The 21,442-nt window shown below is 48.9% G+C and overlaps 1 protein-coding gene across 2 annotated transcripts in view; it reads left to right on the plus strand.

Moving 5' to 3' along the window:
* The first annotated feature begins 2,239 nt into the window (after positions 1-2,239).
* The window catches only part of GGA2 (golgi associated, gamma adaptin ear containing, ARF binding protein 2), a 33,177-nt gene continuing 13,974 nt past the window's right edge, over positions 2,240-21,442 (plus strand). For both annotated transcript variants that reach the window (XR_014326824.1, XM_082857756.1), the window contains exons 1-9: positions 2,240-2,366; positions 11,654-11,738; positions 12,547-12,622; positions 13,755-13,853; positions 16,486-16,609; positions 17,840-17,943; positions 19,409-19,489; positions 20,027-20,164; positions 21,246-21,327. Coding sequence is in view for 1 of the 2 variants with exons in the window: in XM_082857756.1 (XP_082713882.1) it covers positions 2,261-2,366; positions 11,654-11,738; positions 12,547-12,622; positions 13,755-13,853; positions 16,486-16,609; positions 17,840-17,943; positions 19,409-19,489; positions 20,027-20,164; positions 21,246-21,327 (895 nt within the window). In the remaining variant the exon portion in view is untranslated. The remainder of the gene's footprint in view (positions 2,367-11,653; positions 11,739-12,546; positions 12,623-13,754; positions 13,854-16,485; positions 16,610-17,839; positions 17,944-19,408; positions 19,490-20,026; positions 20,165-21,245; positions 21,328-21,442) is intronic.

Raw genomic sequence — 21,442 nt, forward strand, 5'->3', positions numbered from 1 at the left:
GAGAACAGACGTATGGACACTAAGGGGGGAAAGTAGCGGGGAGGGGAGGTGGTGGTGGTGTGATGAATTGGGAGATTGGGATTGACATATCTACACTAATATGTATTAAATGGATAACTAATAAGAACCTGCTGTATAAAAAAACAAAATTCAGGGCCTCCCTGGTGGCGCAGTGGTTGAGAGTCCACCTGCCGATGCAGGGGACACGGGTTCGTACCCCGGTCCGGGAAGATCCCACATGCCGCAGAGTGGCTGGGCCGGTGAGCCATGACCGCTGAGCCTGCACGTCAGGAGCCTGTGCTCCGCAATGGGAGAGGCCACAGCAGTGAGAAGCCCACGTACTGAAAAAAAATAAATAAAAAATAAAATAAAATTCAAAAAAAAAAGTCCAATGTCTGGTTATTTACCCAATTTCTGTTGCTGGTTTTTGTTGTTGTTGTTTTTTTGTGTGTCTTCCTGGGACAGAATCATTTGCATGACTATAGACAAGAATAATTTTCCATTGCTTTCAGTTATTTACAGTTTACAGAGAGGTAAAATAATTCCCAAGGAACCAAAACCAGATAACACAGAAGGGCTGCTGTAAACAATGCTTAGTTTTCACTGATTTCATACAAAATTTCCCAAACATGAATAATGTTACAGACTGAATGTGTCCCCTTAAAATTCAAATTCACACGCTGAAGCGCTTATCTCCATGTGATGGTATTTGATGTAGGGCTGTGGCAGGTAATTAGGTTTAGATGTGGTGCTGAGGGTGGGGCCCTCAGGATGGGATTAGTCCCCCGATAAGAGGAAGATATCAGAGCTCTCTCTCTCTCCACCCTGTGAACACACAGCAAGAAAGCCCTCTGCAAACCTGGAAGCAGGTTGTCACCAGGAACCCATCAGCAGCACCTTGATCTTGGACTTCCCAGCCTCCAGTAAGAAATAAATGTCTGTTGTTTAGGCCAACCCGTCTGTGGTGTTTTTTATAGCAGCCCAAGTTTACTAAGACAGGTAACAACTGTAAAAGAACCTGGCACACAGGGAGGAGTTCAGTCGGATAACTTCCAAATAGAAGGCAGCAATCTGTCAGATGGAGATGTGTGTCTGGACTTATTTTGCAGCTGAAATAGCACAGCAAATGTACATTTAAACTTAGACCGTGTGTTTATTTGGGGTAGGGATGGGACCTAAAATCCTGTAGCTACCTCTTACTGCTTCCACTGTTCATCAGGCCATTCAACAAATATGTATTGGCACTGGTGTGCCAGGCACTACCCTAGGTATTGGGGACATAAAAGTGTACGAAATTCCTGCTTATATTAGTGGGGTGAAGCAGGTAATTGAGTATAGAGAATGTGTGCTTCCAAGGAAAATTACACGTTGTCTAGAGAGCACACCTTTCCAGTTCCTATCCTTCCTTTCACTGCCTCAGAGATGTCTTACACTCTTAGCTGTAGATAACTGAGAGCAACGCAAATAATTCTTGCCTGTAAACAGGCAAATTGGGGAATTCTCTGGCGGTCCAGTGGTTAGGACTCCGTGCTTCCCTGGTCGGGGAACTAAGATCCCGCAAGCCCCATGGCGTGGCCAAAATAATAATAATAAAAATTTAAAAATGCAAATTCTGAGCTAGTTTTGTGTCCACCTGCACATCTGTTCCAACATTCGTTTATTCTGTATAAACTTGCCCTTTTTCTGACTTCCCTTTTGAACGGATTATGACATCCGCTTGGTTCTCTCGTTTAATTAGAGTTCAAATATTTAACACGCGTTCATTTTACAATGCATGAGAACCATAATTGTTTTTGGGGGGGCAATTACCCTTTGACACAGTAAGTAAATATCTAGTACGCTCATGGTGTAATGTGTTACGGAGAAAATAAAGCAAAGTATGGAAGGAGGTGATGGTCCATAAAGACCGTCCGGAATAAAAATGCTAGAAGAATTCGTTACCTGAGACTCAAATTTAACGGGGCGTCCTCTAGTTCATCTGGCAGGCCTTGCGAGGTCGGCTTGACCAACTTTGACCTGGCTGCGGGTCTGGAAGACCAGTCCGCGAGCCCGACCCGCGCGTGGAGGAGGGCTGTCGGGGAGGCGGCACCCCCGGCCCGGGGCCTGCGCGGAGGCGGGGCCTGGTGTGTGGGCGAGGCGCCACAGGCCCCGTCCCATCACGTGCCGACCCTCGCCTGCCGCGTCGGCAGCCCAGGAACACTCCAGACGCCGGCGGCTGAAGGGCAGGGGCGGCCGCGGCCTCGGCTGCGGGGCTGGGCCTATGGCGGCGACGGCGACGGCGGTGGCGGCGGGGGCCGGGGCCGCGGCGGGGGCCGAGTCGGCCGAGGGGCCCCCGGGGCCGGCGGCGGCGCTGGAGCTGTGGCTCAGTGAGTAGCCAGGGCCGCCCCTCGGCGCGGGCCCAGCGCCCCACGTGAGGCCTGGCTTCCCGCCTCCCTGGGCCTTTCTTCTGAGGCCGGCGGCCGGACAGGTGGCCGCGGGGAGGCCGGCGCCCGGGGAGGCGGGCTGGGCCCGGCGCGGGTGGGAGGATCGCCGCGGGGAGGCCCCGAGAGGAGTCCCAGGAATCCGCCAGGGCTGCGAACCCGAGGCTGGGCGCCCTGCTCCCCCTCCTCCTCCTCCTCCCAACCTCCCCCAGTCGCGGTGCATAAACACTGTTAACAACATAATGGCTAAGGTTTATTGAGCTTTGCTTTTATGCCAAGCACTGTGCTGAAAAGCATTTCAGCCACTGTTAATCCTCATTACGACCCCAAGAGACAGCTTCTGTTTTTAACCTCGTTTTACAGATGGGGACCTTTCGACTTCCTCAGTTGTGCAACATACCCATCCTCTGGGAAGGAGCTGTCTCTGGCTGCCGACTTTAATGTCAAAACAAGCCCTTTACACCTTTTGTGCATGTTGGTTGTGGCCGGGTTTCTTATGTGTATCGTCTCCTGGAAGACTCAAGGCAGTCGTTAAGAGTCGTTTTTGTTCCTACGTTACCGGTGGGGACTCGAAATTCCAATAGAATAAAGCATATGCTCCTTGTATTGGGCTCTGCTGGGTGCTGGGAGGACTGAGATGCGTAACACAGGGTCCTTGCTCACAAAGACATTTTTAAGTGGGTGGTACAAGCCGACAATAACAGCACTTTGTTACATTAACTGAAGGTTGGGAGGGAGCCGGGTTTACAGTGCGGTGGTGGGAGTTGGGTTTGTTTACCTGGGCATTGTCTCAGGGGACATAGCATTTGAGTGGACAATGGAGGCGACAGCGTTTCAGATGCAGGAAACTGCATGTGCAAAAGCTGGGGGAACAGGAGGGTGTGGAGCATTCTGGGAAGAAGGAGGTCATTCTGCAGGAGTGCAAAGCATAAAGAGGCTGCACTGCTAATTGGGGTGAGATCTTCAAGGGTCTTGTATGTTGCAGCAAGGAGTTCAGTGTATCCCTGATGCAGTAGGGGAGAGGATGTTGGCGTTTTCAGCCTGGGACTCTGATCAAGCACACTTGTTAAAAGCATCACCTGCAGCCGTGAGAAGAGACGAATTGGTTAGGGATTGGGGGGTTAAGGCAGAGAGAGGAGATGAAAAGCTCTTCTGGTGGTGTGTCGGGGTGAAATAGGACAAAGGTATTGGGATGGAGAGTAGAAATAATTAGCTAGTGCAATCAGCAGGCTTGATGCATTAGAATAGAGGCAAGAGACCAGGAGGCATTTAGGATGGATCCCAGGTTTCAGGCTCAGGTAACTGGTTGGTTACAGATGTCTCACTTGTTGACTTGTGGAGTTTGAGGTGCTTGTGGCACAAAGAGAACCTCTCTGGGCAGTTGGTTGGCTCCAGAGAGGGTAAGAGCTGGAGGTCAACTTGGGACCTTCAGTTCATTGGCAGCGAGCTTGTCCAGGGAGGCTGTGCCCGTTAGGAAGAGTAGAGGTTTGCAGATGGAGCATGGAGAATCTCAACATGGATGAAGCAGGTGGGAAAAGCAGCCTGGAGACAGAAGGCGGAGGCTACAGGCTGGGCGTGGAGGGGGAAGCTTGGACGGTGGGGAGCTGCAGGTGGATGTAGTTGGTAGGTGGTTTTGCTGCTGAGAGATAGAGTAGGAGGAGGAAGGAGGAGGGGGAACTTCGAATTTGGCGACTAAAAGGTTACTGAAATACCTTAGTGCTAAATGGTGGGGACAGAAGGTGGCTGACTAGGAGGCAGTGGAGTTGGAAAATCAAGTGGGCCGAGTTAGCGGCCAGCTAGCGGCCGACACAGGTGGGGCAGAAAAAGGGAACCGTGGCTGCTCAAGGAGGGGGTCCGGAAGCTCCAGCTGTTTTAGGCCAGCCAGTGTGGTCCCAGAGTTGTGAGATCTTCCAGTTGTTCAGGTAGGGCTAGAACCTGTGCCAACAGCACACACCCACTCCCCAGTCTTGACAACCAAAAATGCCTCCAGACGTTACCAGATGTGCCCTGGCAGAGAGGGCAGACTCGCCTCTCCCCTCCCCGCCTGAGATCCTCTGAGTTTGGGCTCTGGAGTGTGGAGTGGACTGCAGAAATGTATCTTGTAATCTTCGTGGTTGTGGGACTTGCACCTCCCCGCCCCCGCCCCTCCATAGGGCAGAGAAAGTGAACTGTGTAAACCAGACTTCTGGGGGGCTGGGGCGCAGTGGAGGTGGTACGTGGGACGACAAGGGGTAGAAGGGCTGGTGGTGGGGCAAGGACAGGAGTATCGTTGAAGGAAAGCACCGTGAGTCTGGACTGGATGGAGAAGGAAGTCACTCTGGGGGGGTCTGGGGACTGCCGAGCTCAGCTCACTGGCAGGTCTTACCTCAGCAGGCAAGGCAGCTGTGCCTCTAAGATCGGAATGTAATACCATGTCCGTCTCGGGGCTTAAGAGGAGTTAGTACATGTGAAGCGCTCAGGATACTGCCTGGCACACAGTGTTGGCTATTATTATCATTAGTCTTCTTAGTTGGGAGTGGCAGAGACTAACTCATGTTGTGTTACCAAAAAAGAAAAGAAAAACGTCAGACCTAGGAAGCTGTTTCAGCAGAAGTTCATGCTTTAAAAATACAAGTAGCAGGTGTGCTAGCTTTCTGTGTGCTTTGGTGCCCAAGCTACTGAGGGTCTAGGTCCAGGCAGCTGAAGAGTGTGGTTAGCAAGATGAACAAAGATGCGCAGATGAGAGCAGCCATTAACCAAAAGTTGATAGAAACTGGAGAAAGAGAACGCCTCAAAGAGTTGCTGAGAGCCAAATTAATTGAATGTGGCTGGAAGGATCAGTTGAAGGCACACTGTAAAGAGGTAATTAAAGAAAAAGGACTAGGGCTTCCCTGGTGGCGCAGTGGTTGAGAGTCCGCCTGCTGATGCAGGGGACACGGGTTCGTGCCCCGGTCTGGGAGGATCCCACATGCCACGGAGCGGCTGGGCCCGTGAGCGGGGGAGGCCACAACGGTGAGAGGCCTGCGTACTGCAAAAAAAAAAAAAAAGAAAGAAAAAGAAAAAGGACTAGAACACGTTACTGTTGATGACTTGGTAGCTGAAGTCACACCGAAAGGCAGAGCCCTGGTACCTGACGATGTAAAGAAGGAGCTCCTACAAAGAATAAGAACATTCCTTGCTCAGCATGCCAGCCTTTAAGATTGAATTAGATTGTGTTGTTTTGTGGTTTTATTTCTGAAAGTAAAACTTGCCATAAATTAGGAATCGATTTCCCAAAATAAAATCCTTTCTTGTATGATGGTATACAGTTTTCAGTAGTGATGTATACAATTGTATTGATTTTTTTCCCCTGAATGTATTGTTTTAATAAACGTCTCAAGAATGAAAAAAAGAAAGAAAAGTAGCGGCTTCTGGGCATTTTGCAGCTTTTCTTACCCCACTTAGTTTATTTTGGGCATTGTTCCACATGACTGCATTTAGAGCTGCCTCCTTCTTGTTAATGAAACGCCTCGTGTGCCCCATTCCATGGGGTGCTATGCTCTGTTTAACCAGTTCCTTGTTAGTGGACACTTCGGGTTGCTGAGAGTCTTGTACTATTAACAGCAGCCCTGGGGCCTCATGGTCTCTAGCTCTGGTAGTGCTGCCAAGGAGGCAGTAGCTTAAGTAAAGGTAAGGCAGGCTGCTCAGTAAATCTCTCTCTTCTTCCACTCGGACCTACTCCCAGGTGAAAAGTCCTGTCCCCTAGCCTCGCTTTCATGCCTCCTTTGGGGATGGGAGTGGCTCTATTTATACTCTCCCAGCTTCTCAAGGGTTATCTTGGAGCCCAAGCATAGGTCATTCCTGTGGCGGGTCTTGCTTGGGCTTTCAGCGTGTGCTTAATTGAATGATTGCTGGATATAGGGGTCGATGTGTACCCCATGTAGGATTCCCCCATGCAGTGAGCACTGCTACGGGACTGAGTTCTAAGTGTTCTCAAAGTGAGTGCTCCCCACAGCCTCAGGGCTCCCTTTACTAGCACAGGCTGCTCTAGCGCCAGGGTCATGACCCTGGTGGTTGGGTGGCAGCTGATGTGAGATGATTTGACTTTTGAATTAGTCACTGTTAGATGAACCATTTCAGGGAATTCCCTGATGGTCCCAGGGTTAGGACTCAGTGCTTTCATTGCTGTGGCCAGGGTTCGATCCCTGGTTGGGGAACTAAGATCCCACAAACCCACAGCATGGCCAAAAAAAGATGAATCATTTCATTCACAGGTGGAGGGCTCAGCTGTCTTCTTTCCTTCTTCTTCTTCTCTTTTTTTTTCAATCTTTCTTTTTAAAAAAATTTTTTTGGTGGGTGAGTGCACCGTGCTGAACTGCATGGCATGCAGGATCTTCGCTGCGGTGGAAGTACAGAGTCTTAACCACTGGACCACCAGGGAAGTCCCCCTCAGCTGTTTTCTTAATACCTCTCACCCTGTAGCACAGCGGTCCCCAACCTTTTTGGCACCAGGGCCTGGTTTCGTGGAAGACGGTTTTTCCACGGACGGGGGAGTAAAGGGGGCTGGGGGTGGGTGGATGCTTCAGGAGGTAATGCCAGCGATGGGGGAGCGGCAGATGAGGCTTTGCTCTCTAGCCCGCTGCTCACCTCCTGCTATGTGGCCCAGTTCCTTACAGGCTGAGACCCAGTAAGGTCCACCCGGAGGTTGGCGACCCCTGCTGTAGCAGACTTGAAATGCATACAGACATTGCTTTTATTAAGCAAATATATGGCAGTAGTCCTATATTTGTCCTGCCCGAGTGCCAGCTAAATAAACCACCTTGGTGCCCAGGATAGCCATTCTTTTTAATGATAAAGGCATTTGTGATGAGATAAATGCTTTTATTTTATTTAATTAATTTATTTATTTATGGCTGCATTGGATCTTCGTTGCAGCATGTGGGCTTTCTCAGTTGCAGAGAACGGGGGCTACTCTTCGTTGCGGTGCGCAGGCTTCTCATTGCGGTGGCTTCTCTTGTTGCAGCGCACGGGCTCTAGGGTGTGTGGGCTTCAGTAGTTGTGGTGCATGGGCTTAGTTGCTCCGCGGCATGTGGGATCTTCCTGGACCAGGGCTCGAGCCTGTGTCTCCTGCATTGGCAGGCGGATTCTTAACCACTGCACCACCAGGGAAGCCAGTGATAGCCGTTCTTGATGGGGCGGTGATAGGTGAAGCAAAGTAGAGTGTTTTTTTGTGTTTTTTTTTTGCAGTACACGGGCCTCTCACTGTTGTGGCCTCTCCCGTTGCGGAGCACAGGCTCCAGACGCGCAGGCTCAGCAGTCATGGCTCACGGGCCCAGCCGCTCCGCGGCACGTGGGATCCTCCCGGACCGGGGCACGAACCTGTGTCCCCTGCATCGGCAGGCGGACTCTCAACCACTGCGCCACCAGGGAAGCCCAGGGTTTTGGTTTTTTTTTTAAATTAATTAATTAATTTTATTTGATTGCGCTGGGTCGTAGCTGCAGCTCGCGGGCTCCTTAGTTACATCACGCGGGGTCTTCATTGTAGCATGCGGGAACTTTGTTGCAGCATGCGGACTTCTTAGCTGCGGCATACATGTGGGATCTAGTTCCCTGACCAGGGATGGAACCTGGGCCCCCTGCATTGGGAGCGTGGAGTCTTAATCACTGTGCCACCAGGGAAGTCCCAGAGTAGAGGTTTTTTGAGTTTTTACCTGGCCAGGCCCTGTGTGACTCCTAGCCACTCCTTGGGGCAAATTGGAGTCAAACAGACGTGGAGGGTTGCTCTGGGCTGATCAGACCGAGCTACTGGTCCTCTGGGGGTCATTTTCTCTAGAGCTGCTCAAAGCCACTGAAACAGCTTGGCAGGATGGAATTAGGTGTTCAGAGATCCAGTTAGTTCAGAACTGGAATAGCCATCTCCTGGTGTCAGCAATATGTGCAGCCAACTGGCCAGACTCTGCATAGTAAAAGATGAATCTTTCATTCATTAGTAGATATCCATGCTGATGACTCTTCTGGGTGCTGGAGATGGGAAGGTGAATGAGACAGACCTTCTTCCTGCCTTAGGGAGCTGATAACTTAGTGGTAAGGAAGTCAAAGAAGCTAGTTCCCAAAAGAGGCCCTGCCTTTGCCAAGGAACTGAAGACTTAACCCTGAGAAACATTTGGGCCCTGGAATCAGGCAGACCTGGGATTGAATTTTTGCCATTTTCTAGCTTTGTGGCTGGGCAGGTTTCTTCAGTGGTGAGGTAATAGTACCAACTTCAGTTGTTCTGAGGTTTACAGGAAAGGATGCTTGGAAAACACTCAGCATCATGTCTGACCCACAGCAAAAACAAAGCGGGGTGGGAGGGCAGCTATTACTATTATTGCTATTATTTGGGAGCTATGAAAAACCTTGAGGGAATCCTTGTCATATAAGATATAGCAAATAAAATAACTTACACTTTATAGATCTTTTTGCTGCTTTGCCTTGGTTAAGGGTTTAGAACATTATTTAACCTTATAGAGATTTTTTCCTTCCTTTCTTTGGAAAAACTGGTGACCTGGCAGTAGGGGAGGAGGGAGAGAGCTGGATTCTGCATGGTGAATTGGGGTCCTGCCTGCTCTTCTCTGCCACTAGGGCGTAGAGTCAAGTGTTGAGGTCTGAATGCCTTTTAGGTGTCAAGCTTGACCTTGTAGTGAAGTGAAACTTAATGAAGCTTAAAGGGTAAAGAATTATCTTAGATGAGTCAGATCTCCTTAATCAGACTCTCTGGAAATCATTGCCTTAAGTTTATTTCATGAGTAATTATTTTGTGCCTATGGGTATGGCATTGTACTAAGCACTATAGGAAACATATGGCTTCTGCCTTCGTTTTTTTTTTTTTTTTTTGCGGTACGCGGGCCTCTCACTGTTGGCTTCTCCCGTTGCGGAGCGCAGGCTCCGGACGCGCAGGCTCAGCGGCCATGGCTCACGGGCCCAGCCGCTCCGCGGCATGTGGGATCCTCCCAGACTGGGGCACGAACCCGTGTCCCCTGCATCGGCAGGTGGACTCTCAACCACTGCGCCACCAGGGAAGCCCCTGCCTTCGTTTTTTTTTTTTAACATTTACTGAATATGTTGCTACCAACTTTTTTTTTTAATATTTATTTATTTAGGCTCTGCTGTGTCTTAGTTGCGGCATGCGGGATCTTCATTGCGGCATGTGGGATCTTTAGTTGCGGCATGCAGACTTCTTAGTTGTGGCATGCATGCAGGATCTAGTCCCCCCACCAGGGATTGAACCCGGGCCCCCTGCATTGGGAGCATGGAGTCTTACCCACTGGACCACCAGGGAAGTCCCTCTGCCTTCATTTTGAATAAACTTTTGAAGTTTAAGTGTAATAAGTCATGTGTACATACTAAAGTAAAGGCAGAGATTATTATAAGATTAGCTATCTTTTATTGATCACTTAATGTTTGCTGCTATACTGAGTACTTTAGACACTGTCTTTTAAAAATCTCATGGCTATCCGATGAGGAGGGTACTATTTTCCTTATTTTATAGTTGAGGAAACTGAGGCTCAGAGAGCCCAAGGACATGTAACTAGTAAGGGATGGAGCTGGAGATCCCCATCCTGAAAGAGCAGATAAGATGTGGGCCTTCTGAGAAGAAAGGGATGGCTTCTGTTTTGTGGGGGTGGGAGATAGAAAGATTAAGAAAGTCTTTATGAAGTGGCATTTGAATTGGGACTCGAAAGGTGAACAGCATTTTGAGAGATGGAACATAGGGAAAGAGCTTTGAGGAGGAAAAAGGTGAGGGGCATATGGGAATTGATCATCTAATTCCTTTGCTCTCCTTTGTTGTCTTTTTTCACTTAGGATGGAGTTGGTGGGTGGGAAGGTGGGGGATTGAGTACCTGTCCTCTGAATCTCACTGTTGAGCTGTGGGGCACATGACTTCTGCGTGACATAAATGTGACTGCTGTCTGGAAAAGTTAAACTCTGGATGACTGTGTAGTCTTAAGTGATCAGAAGGGAGGAGAATTAGTAGGGGCTGGAGCAGTGGGAGGAGGGTTTTGGGAGGAGACGGAAATTCGGAGTGGCCTTGAAGAATGGATAGGATTTTGAGAGGAGAGAAGTGGACGTTCAGGCAAGAGGAATAGTGTCAGAGATGTGACCATAAGAATTACTTATTTGCAGAGCTTGAAAGAGCTTCTCTGTCAGGACCAGTAAGATATTTCACTGGAGAGCCAGGTAGGCCAGGACAGGCTGGACAGTGGGGACTAAGGGAAATGTTATGAAAGGGCAGGATGAAGACAGTCTCAGCAACTCCTTTGTGAGAATGTGGCCTGGTTCAGTCTGCGGGCGGGGCGTGTGGAATGGGCATCCTTGTTGGGTTGCTGGCTGCGGATTCTAGGCAGCAGCAGTGGGAGGAGAGGAGGAAGCTGCTACCATCAAGCACCAGGAAGGATACACACAACCCCTTATTCCAGGAAGTCAAGGATTGCCCCTCCCTTCTGTGGAGCATGGTCTCAACATTAGGCCTTCTGACAATCCCTCTTTCTCCAGGTATCTCCTGCTCCTGGCTGTGCCCTCGTGCTCTTCATGCTCCGTGTCCTCATATTTCATCCGAATATGAATGTTCCAATGGGGGGAGACCCTAGCGTGACTAGATCTGGGTTCCTTGGCCATGTGTATGGTAGCAGAGAGAAATAGCATTTTGAGGAGTGAAGACAAGGAGGTCCTCTTGTCAGGCTGGATAAGCCACTGACATGTGGAGAAGCTTCTTACATAGGCTGGTCAGGAGATTTCAGGAGAAGGAGGCTCAGATTTAGGCCTGTTACTTTGAGGATATGGTGGGAGCCGCTCGGGGCTTCATTGTATGTTCTCGTCTTCCTGTCACATGGCTAAGCAGCTTACAGGTTCTGGCCCACGCCCAGATGCTGGCCCAAGCCCGTCCTCATTGCAGGGCCAAAGTGGGGGAGTCCTGACACGGGCATGAAGAAGGTGCACATAGGCCATCCCCTGCACTGGGAATGGAGCCCCTTTCAGGACAGTAGCTTGTTAACCAGTTGAGCTGTTCATTCAGTCAGCAAACAGTCGCTGAGGCCGTATCATGGGCCAGACACTGTGCCTGACAGTGATGATGAGTACAGGCCCCTGTCCCTTTCAGCTGTCTGCTCACTGGGTCTGATCCCCTAGAGGTGATGTCACAGTCCTTGGCTGTTGTCATATTTGGGGGGGCTAGTGGTGTGGAGAGGTGTTTGTTTCTCTTTATTATACTTTAATTTTATTTTTTATTTCCTTGACAGATAAAGCCACAGACCCAAGCATGTCAGAACAGGATTGGTCAGCTATTCAGAATTTCTGTGACCAAGTGAACACTGATTCCAGTGGGTAAGGTGACTTCACACACATGCTTGACTTTGGGGGCACCTCAGACTGTGCATGCCTTTGTTTCTCAGGATTGTTTCACGTAGCACAGATTGTTGTTTCGTTTTTTTCTCCCTCCGTGATCTATTGAGTACATTATTTTTCTAGAAATAGCAAATTCATGTGGTTTTCTAAAAAACAAATAGTCAGTTTGTAACTGGCAGCTACTTAATACATTTTAAATAGTGTTATGAAACACTGCTCCTGAGGAGGTCTCTGAATGTTAGGGACAGAATGTAGCTGGGGTGCGCAGCACTGTGAAAGATCAGTGTGTTCTCCATAATTTAAATGCAGTCTTTCTTAAGGAGAAGCAGGGGGAAAAGGGGTAAGATTTTGTTGAATTTGGTTTCTAAAGTATCTGGATAGGAGCTTAAGAAATGAGTCAGTCATCCGGCTGTTTTATCTCCATGTTGCTGAATATTCATTTTGAAACGAGCAAGAAGGTTGATCACATTTTCTGCTCTAGTGTTAACTGAGCAGTTGTCATATGACAGACAAGGTCTGTGCTGCTCACCACCAAGTTACTCACAGGTCTGGGAGTTGTAGGGGTGGGTTGACTGGGGAGAGGATGGTGTGCCCTGGAAGTGTAGCTACGAGAAGGGTGGGTGGGAGTCGGCCGCCTTCAGGGGCTCATGCCTGGCCGTGTGCCGTCACATCCCACCTCTGCTCTGGGACCCGAGCTCCTGGAGGAGAGGGGACTTTACTGGGTGTGCTCAGCCAGACTGGTGTGTTCCTCCCCGCCCAGAGTCCAGGTGTCTTTGTTTTCCCTTAGCTCAACCCATGCACCTTGGCTACTGGCCCACAAGATCCAGTCTCCACAAGAGAAAGAAGCTCTTTATGCCTTAACGGTGAGTTTCGGCTTGCCCCTTAGCCTAAGCTCTCCTGTCCTGAGGCTAGCGTTTCTGTGGGGAAGAGGCTCTGAGAGGTTCGCCTTCACTGGCCTTGAGAAGGCAGGCTGGAGGGAGTTCCGGGCTCAGATCGCCCCATTCTAGATCTGTTTCTGGAGAGTAGTATTGAGCCCGCTTTGCGAGAAGGAAAGGAAGGCTTTATTTCTTTTTGCCCTTTTTAGACCCGGGCTGGCAAGGTCAAGTCCCACAGGGCCAGATTGGTAACATAAGTGAATGAGCTGCTGGGTGGGGACCAAGGAACTGGAGAGCCCATGCCCAGTCTAAAGAGGGCAGCTACAGTGCAGGACCTGCTGGCTGTTGCCAGGCGTGAGTTTGGGCCCAGTGTTGCTAGGACTTCTGTTTAAGAGAAACTGGGAATCTAGATTTTTAAATATATGAATTCTCTGAATTTTTCAATATTGGTGACTGATTTGAAGTGTTAAACAAGATTGTGGACCAAAGAAGACATTTACAGGCCCAATTTGTCACTCAAGTGCCAGTAGGTAACCCGTAGTTTAACAGTTCTTGGGTATTCCACGTCCAATTTCCGCCTCTAAGGAGAAAGAAGGAAGTGATTCTCTGACTGCTTTCACCTGCCCAAAGGGTCTCCTTAAAAGGTGGGGTGAGGGACTTCCCTGGTGGTCCAGCGGTTGGGGCTCCACGCTCCCAATGCAGGGGGCTGGGGTTCGATCCCTGGTCGGGGAACTGGATCCCACATGACACAACTAGAAGATCCCGCATGCTGCAACTAAAAGATCCCACACGCCACAACAAAGATCCAGCACATGGCAACGAACATCCCGCATGCCACAGCTAGGACCTGGCACAGCCAAATCAATAAATAAATATTAAAAAAAAAAAAAAGGTGGGGTGACCTCAGAGTACCCCACTGAGCTATTTCCTGGGCACAAACCTGTCAGTTACAACAAGAGCAAACAGGTTCTTTTTTTTCTTAATCTAAAAGTGTCACCCTTTCTCCCAATCTTTAGTGTCCTCAGTCTTGAGCCATGATTTCAGCAAATACTTACCAGGTTTGAAATGAGCCCTGGAGCCAATGGTTTCCCCTTCTCATGGGGGTCCTGTGTCTGCACAGGTGCTGGAGGTGTGTGTGAACCACTGTGGGGAGAAGTTCCACAACGAGGTGGCCAAGTTCCGCTTCCTGAACGAGCTCATCAAAGTGTTGTCCCCAAAGGTGAGTACCCTGGGCTTGGCTTTGCTCACTGTTCTGCGTGCACCCCAGGTTTCAAACTCCTGTCACCCTTCTTGGTCCAGAGGCAGACCTGCTCATGGCTAGAACCTGCCAGGCTGTCCCAGGTTTGTGAGAGCTGAGAGGTGAAAGCTTTCCTCTCCAAGGTGTAGGATGATGGTCATGGTCATCAGCTGATCCCCACCCTTTGATGGTTAGCATTTTCAAATTCTCCCTTTAAAAATGGCCTTGTAGACAGGTGGCCTAGAGGGGCGAGCACAGAGGGGCCTAGCTGGTGGGCACAGGTTTCCTGGTAGAGATAGCAAGACATGTTGGGTGTAGCTTTAAGTTTCCTTCTTTCCTTGTCTTCTGTAGCTTTTCTCCTGTGTCTTAGCAACACTAACATTGGTGGAACCTTCCTTTGCTGCTTCCCAGCAATTCTGATACCAGCTGGGTGTCCTGTGATTTAATTCATTTCTGAAAATAAGTACTCAAAGTTAGGACAGACCCTACAGGTTAGGAGCTCAGTCCTACCTAGACTACACCTACTTCAGACGCCAGTCATAAGTCTCGGGGATGCCCAAGCTACTTGCACTTCTGCCCGACCAACTACAAGTTCAGAGCTTCCTCTGACCCCCTCTGCCAGGTTCCATCATTCACTAGAAAGATTCACAGAACACAGGAAAGCACTATACTTACTAATATTCTTTTACTGTAAAGGATGTAAATGCAAGAGATACATAGGCGAAGGTCTTGGGGGTGAAGGGGGAGCAGAGCTTCCATGCCCTCTCCTGTGGAACCTGAGCATACCACCCTCCCAGCACATCCATGTGTTCAACCAGAAGGCTCTCTGGACCTGGTTGTTTCGGCGTTTTTATCTGGAATCATGTGGGCATGATTAATTTAATCAGTGGCCATGTTATTGAACTCAGTCTCCAGCCTCCCTCTCCTCTTGGGGAGGTCAGGATAGGGCTGAAAGTTCCAACCCTCTAATCACATGGTCAATCCCTCCCTTGAAACTAAGTGCCCACCAGGAGTGTTTAGCAGAAACTCAGGTATGGTCCATGGGGGCTCATTGTAAATAACAAAAGACGTTCCTGTCACTTAGGAAATTCCTAGGGTCTTTGAAATTCTGTGCCAGGAGGAACTGAGGACAAGGGTCAATATATATATATATATACATATATATATATATATATATATATATGTATATGTATATATATATTTTATTTCTTCAAAACATTTGAATTTCAGCAATTCCTTTCACTTTACCTTATTTTCATTCCAAATACATTTTTATTCTAGACTTGCCACAGTCAGATAATGAGTGTCCCCAGTGGCTCTAACCTAGGCCAGTATATGGTAGGATTTAATTTTAGTGGCTTTATAGGTTGATTCTTTGAAACCCAGAAAGAGCCCTGGAAATGGGTGCCAGGTAATTCGTCTTCTAGCTGTGCCTCAGCTCTACCAGCCTTGGGCAGCTCACTTCTCTGGGTCTCAGCGGCCATCTCTTTAGTGATAGTGTGGGCTGGGCAGTCTACTAATGAAACTGCACAACTAGGATGGGATTTGAACCCAGCCAAAGCTCAGATTGGGACTTGAATGCACAGGCTGGGACTCAAACCCACTGTCTTTTTTTTTTTTAATCATTATTATTAATTAATTAGTTTATTTTCAGCTGCATTGGGTCTTCGTTCTTGCGCACCAGCTTTCTCTAGTTGTGGCGAGCGGGGGCTACTCTTGGTTGCGGTGTGCGGTCTTGTCATTGCGGTGGCTTCTCCTGTTGTAGAGCATGGGCACTAGGTGTGCGGGCTCCAGTAGTTGTGGCATGCGGGCTCAGTAATTGTGGCTTGCAGACTCCCGAGCACAGGCTCAGTAGTTGTGGCGCATGGGATTAGTTGCTCCGCGGCATGTGGGAGCTTCCTGGACCAGGGCTCGAATCCGTGTTCCCTGCATTGGCAGGCGGACTCTCAACCACTGTGCCACCAGGGAAGTCCCAAACCCAGTGTCTTTTAATTAAAATCAATCACCTGGTGTCAGGACTTACTGAAGCTCAGGTTCATTATGTCTCTGCACAGAAGGAGTTCAGCAAGAGGCAAAGTGATCGGCAAGAAGTAGATTTATTAATATAGGACGCCTGTGAGGGATACAAGTGTGCAGGCAAGGTGCCTCTGCCCCGAGAACTAAGTGGGAAAACAGATTTATTTAGAGAGATATACATTCCAAAGGTAGAATGTCTCAAAAGGTGAGAGCAGTCCTGAAATACGGGGTGGTTAGTTTTTATGGGTTGGGTGATTTCATAGGCTAGCGAGTGGGAGGATTATTCCAGCTATTTTGGGGAAGGGGCAGAGATTTCCAGGAATTGGGCCACCGCTCACTTTCTGGCCTTTTATGGTCAGCCTCTGAATGGTCATGGCACCTGTGGGTGTGTCGTTTAGCTAATGTATTACAATGAGCGTATACTGAAGTTCAAGGTCTACTGGAAGCCAAATCTTACACCATCTTGGGCCTAATCGGTTCTAACCAGTTTATGTCGTATTCTCAACAGCTGTGTCATGCTCTAAAGGTTACGTCTTGCTGCCTTCCCTCCTGTCTCACCAAGTCCCTTCCAGCTCTGTAATTCCCTTTCCTTTTTCAGTACCTAGGCTCCTGGACCACAGAAAAAGTTAAAGGAAGAGTCATTGAAATACTCTTCAGTTGGACAGTGTGGTTTCCAGAAGACATCAAGATCCGAGATGCTTACCAGATGCTGAAGAAACAAGGTTTCACTACCATTACTTATGTTGCATTCCCTTTTCACAGTAGTTGTTCCTTCTTGCTTTTTTGTACGCTTTGTTAGTTTGGGGTGAGAGCTGGAGATCTTGTGTCCAGTAAATACAACAATAGAGGCTGACGCAGTAATTTTGATCCCTGGAAATGGGCAGACCGTTCCTTCCGGTTGACGGGAGTTGAGCTAGGTTTGAGATGGTTGTTGCTGTAGTTACCCTCACTATGCCAGGTTCCAGACTCTCTAGTGTTAGCTTGTGTTGAGGGTGGAGGCTGACTTGCTAGAGCGTTTCTCTCAGTATCTGCTCTACTCTCAGCTTTGGGTCTTCCTCTTGCTCTACACCTCAGAGGGGGTCTTATTCTATTGCCTTTCCTGACAGTAGACCCTTACTACTTGTTCCTCAGTGCCCGTAGCCTGGTGGTGGTGGTGCTGGTTCTGCTGTGAGTAAGCCTCAGTCTCAGGCAGGCATATGTCCCTGGTCTTGGTGGGACCTGTTTGTGATGCTGTCCCATCCCGACTCGGGTCTGGGCCGGGACACGTTGCTGCCCCTCCCCCAGGGGCACAGGCTTTTCTTTTCTTTTTTTTCCAGCTCAGTAGATTTTCACCACTGTTCTAAGGACAACAGGTTTGGTGTCCTTCCCCCAGCAGTGTGAGGCTATTCTGTCGGGAGAGAAGGATTTCAGTGGGCCATCAGGCCTCTCCCATTCTTTTTTTGTGAGGCCTTTGGAGAATGAGCCTATTCCTCTTGTGTTGTGAGCCCCAGAGTGTGTCCTGTGTAGAAGCTGGGAGTCCATGTTCCTTTTCTCTTGGGCTCTGTGGGAGGAGCCTGGATTCAGCATGGACTATTTTTCTCCCTGTCACGTACACTCACTTAACATTTTTAGGAGTATTAGGGATTCTACACTAATTTCTGGGCTCTGGGAGGTTGTATACCTGCATAAAACGATCAGTATTTGTATAGTGTAAGGCCCGTTGACCACTAGCCTTACGGTCCGGTTCTGCTCTGATTTAGTTGGCTCTGACCTCTCCAACTTTGTACTGGTTCCATGGATTCTCCCAAGGGAGGATGCAGAGCCTTGATCATACCCTGGGTGTATCTCTGTAAGGTCGTTGACAGTGTTTTCCTGGTGGGACCTCAGGAACCAGGAGTTTCTGGGCTTTATACTGGATCCTGCTGAAGTCAACGGGTACCTATATCTGTATATTCATGAGCTGCATGTTTTAGGAATCATAAAGCAAGACCCTAAACTACCAGTGGATAAAATCTTGCCCCCACCTTCTCCCTGGCCCAAGAGCTCCATCTTTGATGCCGATGAAGAAAAGTCAAAGGTAAGGAGCTTCTCCCTGACCTTGGTGGCCTACCTGGAGTCTGACCAGACCCCTTCTTTTTTTTTTTTTTGTATTTTATTTTATTTACCTTTTTACACAGCAGGTTCTTATTTGTTGTCCATTTTGTACATATTAGTATATATATCTCAATCCCAATCTCCCAATTCATCCCACCCCCACAGATCCCTTCTTTTAGGGACTCTCCTGCAATGTCCCCTGACCCCAAACCAAAGTGTGGGAGAGTGTGGGGAGGTGGGTTTTGAGTTCCCTGTGGAGCAGAGAGAGGTAGCTGAAGGTCTGGATGTTTTCTTTGTGGATGGGCCAAATAATAAGTGTCCTGTTCTTTATATCTTTCACTTTATCTGTTCAGTGTTCCTGAGGGAAAGAAGGTACGAAAGGATAACCCTAGTGGGTAATGTGGGTCGTCGGTCATATCCAGAGTGTGGTGTCGGGGGAGGAGAGTGGGCAGTAAAGAATTGGTTGTATGTTGGCTTTTTAGTGTCAGTAAGCATGATCTCACCCATTTTCCTTCCATTTTTGTCTCCCAGAATTGTTGCTCCTCAGACATCAGTAAGGAGAGGGAAGGGAAAAGCAAGGTGGTCCAAACCTAGGCCAAGACCCAGGGATAACTCCAGGGTGCCCCTGAAAGGTGGCAGTACTTTTGGTCATTAGCGTTCTTGGTCCCTCACAAGGTCTGGTGAGTGTAGAACCAGGAAGGCTCCAGTCCGAGGAGGGGTCTCTTCTGGTACCCTCTGCCTTCCAGCTGCAACTGTCAGCTGCACTCTTCCCTTGCATCGAGGTGCTCACTGTGGGCAGAGTGAGCAGGGCTGTGCTGGGTTCTGGGCGGCTTTCCCTCTGGCTCCTCTCCTACAGGTGCTTCACCATTGCAGAGGGTGGGAGGAACGGGGGAGGAGGTGTGGCATGGACTTCTGAGAAAGATGGTCTTGTGTCAGCTGCTTAGACTCCCTGGCACTCAGTATCTCCACCTGTCCTGCCACCCATCCAACAAAGAGTGAGTGACTCCTCTACCTATTGGGAATAAGGTGGACGAGATCGCCAAGGTCTGTCCCATCATAATATGCGATCCAAGACAGCCTTGGCACTGTTGACATTTTGGGCCAGTTAGCTTTCTTGTTGGAGGTCGTTAGGCACTGTAGGATAGAGTGTGTACAGTATCCCTCTAACCGCTAGATGCCAGGAGTACCCCCAGTTGTGACAACCGAAAATGTCTGCGGACTTTGCCAGAGGTTCCCTGGGGACATCCACCGCCCTACCCCATGGAAAAACCAGTGGTCTGTGGGGATGGTCATAATCCTTAGGTTACTGTGTTGTGAGGATTTGGTAAGGTAATGCGTATAAAATGTGCGAGCTGTTATTAGTGCTGACTCTGCTGTTGCTGGTGCTATCGGTCTGGGCTGTTTGACACAGAGGGAATTGGTTTCACCTAGTGTTGTTCCCTCTTCAGCTTCTGACAAGGCTTCTGAAGAGCAACCATCCTGAGGATCTTCAGGCTGCAAACCGGCTGATCAAGAATTTGGTCAAGGAGGTGGGCATTTTCCAGGGGGTTCTGCAGAAGCAGCACTTGACAGGGGCTGGACAGTGTATATGTGTGTGTGTGCTTGAGGGTGTGGGTACACAGTCGTCTGGGAGAAGGGATGGCTGCCTAGCCCTGAACCGGGGAACAGCTGTGGGCTCCCTGAAGGGCAGCAAGGTGGTGACTGGAAGCAGAAGCTGCTGTGTGTTTCTCTAGTACTTCTGTCTAGGAACTCAAAGCATTTCACAGACACCAGTTTCCGTCCCAGCGACCGGTATTGGTGTGGATAGAATCCAGGTTTGGGAATTTCTTTTCCAGAGGGATTTAGGCTGGTGGCACAAAGGAGTAGTCCCAGCTCCCCAAACTGCATGTCTGTCCCAGGAATTCCGGGCCTTGAGCATCTTCTCTACCTGCTGAGTGAACACTCCATTCGCTCCGTGTTTTGGTGGCTTCCCTGAGCTCTCCACAGTGCAGCGCCCCTTTCCCGGCGCGTGTTCAGGCTTTCTTCAGAGCTTCTACTCCCTCACTTCATCCTCTTTCTCCCAAAAGGAACAAGAAAAATCAGAAAAGGTGTCCAAGAGAGTCAGTGCTGTGGAGGAGGTACGGAGCCACGTGAAGGTGCTGCAGGAAATGCTGAGCATGTACCGCAGGCCAGGGCAGGCCCCGCCAGACCAGGCAGCCTTGCAGGTACTCTTTTTAAAACTAAATTTCAGGTGGCACTGAGTATCACTGACATACTGGGAATACACGTATATTTCAAGAAGTCATCATACAATCAAAATTTATGTCCCTCAGCCGCCCCCAACTTCCTCATTCCCTTCCCTTCTGTTCCTGCCTCTCTCCCCATCCCCAGGCAACCACTGATTTGTTTTCTGTTCTGATTAGTATATTTTTCCTAGACTCTTATATAAATGGAATGATACAGTATTACACTTTTTTTTTTGGTCTGGCTTCTCTTCTCCCTCTTGGCGTTATTATTTGAGACCCGAGACCCATTCTTTTTTTTTTTTTTTTGGCTGCACCACTTGGCATGTGGGGTCTCAGTTCCCTGACTGGGGATCAAACCCATGGCCCCTGCTTTCAGAGCGTGGAGTCTTTTTTTTTTTTTTTTGATTGCAAAGCAGTGTTCATTATTATCATTTTTAACACTTTTATTGGCGTATAATTGCTTTACAATGGTGTGTTAGTTTCTGCTACATAACAAAGGGAGTCAGTTATATGTACACATATATCCCCATATCCCCTCCCTCTTGCGTCTCTCTCCCACGCTCCCTATCCCACCCCTCTAGGTGGTCACAAAGCACCGAGCTGATCTTCCTGTGCTATGCTGGGGAGCGCAGAGTCTTAACCACTGGACCGCCAGGGAGGTCCCAGTAGAGTATTCCTTTTTACTGCCGAGTGGTACTCCGTTGTATGCGTACACCACAATATGTATATCCGTTCATCTGTTGGTGGATATTTGGGTTGTTTCCAGCTCTGGGTGATGATGAATTAACCTGCTGTAAACAGTTGTATACAGGGTTTTGCGTGAACATACACCTCCCTTTCTCTTGGGTAAATGCCTCGACGTGGGATTGCTAGGTCATATGCTACATGTACAGTTAACTCTTTAACAAACTGCCAGACCGTTTTCCAGAGTGTTTGTGTCATTTCGTATTTCTGAAAGCAGTGTAGAGATTTCCCATTTCTTCACATTTACACATCTTGAGAGCTTTCTTTTTTTATAACACACTTACTGAGAATTTACATAACAAGCTCTGTTTTATAGGTCGTGTATGAGAGGTGTGAAAAGCTGCGGCCCACCCTGTTCCGGCTGGCAAGCGATACCACCGATGATGACGATGCCCTCGGTATGATGTTTTTTTTCTTTAATTAAAAATATATATATATTTTTGGCTGCGTTGGGTCTTCGTTGCTGCACGCGGGCTTTCTCCGGTTGGGGCGAGCGGGGGCTACTCTTCATTG

The sequence above is a fragment of the Leucopleurus acutus genome, assembly GCF_964270905.1.
Source record: "Leucopleurus acutus genome assembly, chromosome: 16".
Classification (NCBI taxonomy): domain Eukaryota; kingdom Metazoa; phylum Chordata; class Mammalia; order Artiodactyla; family Delphinidae; genus Leucopleurus; species Leucopleurus acutus.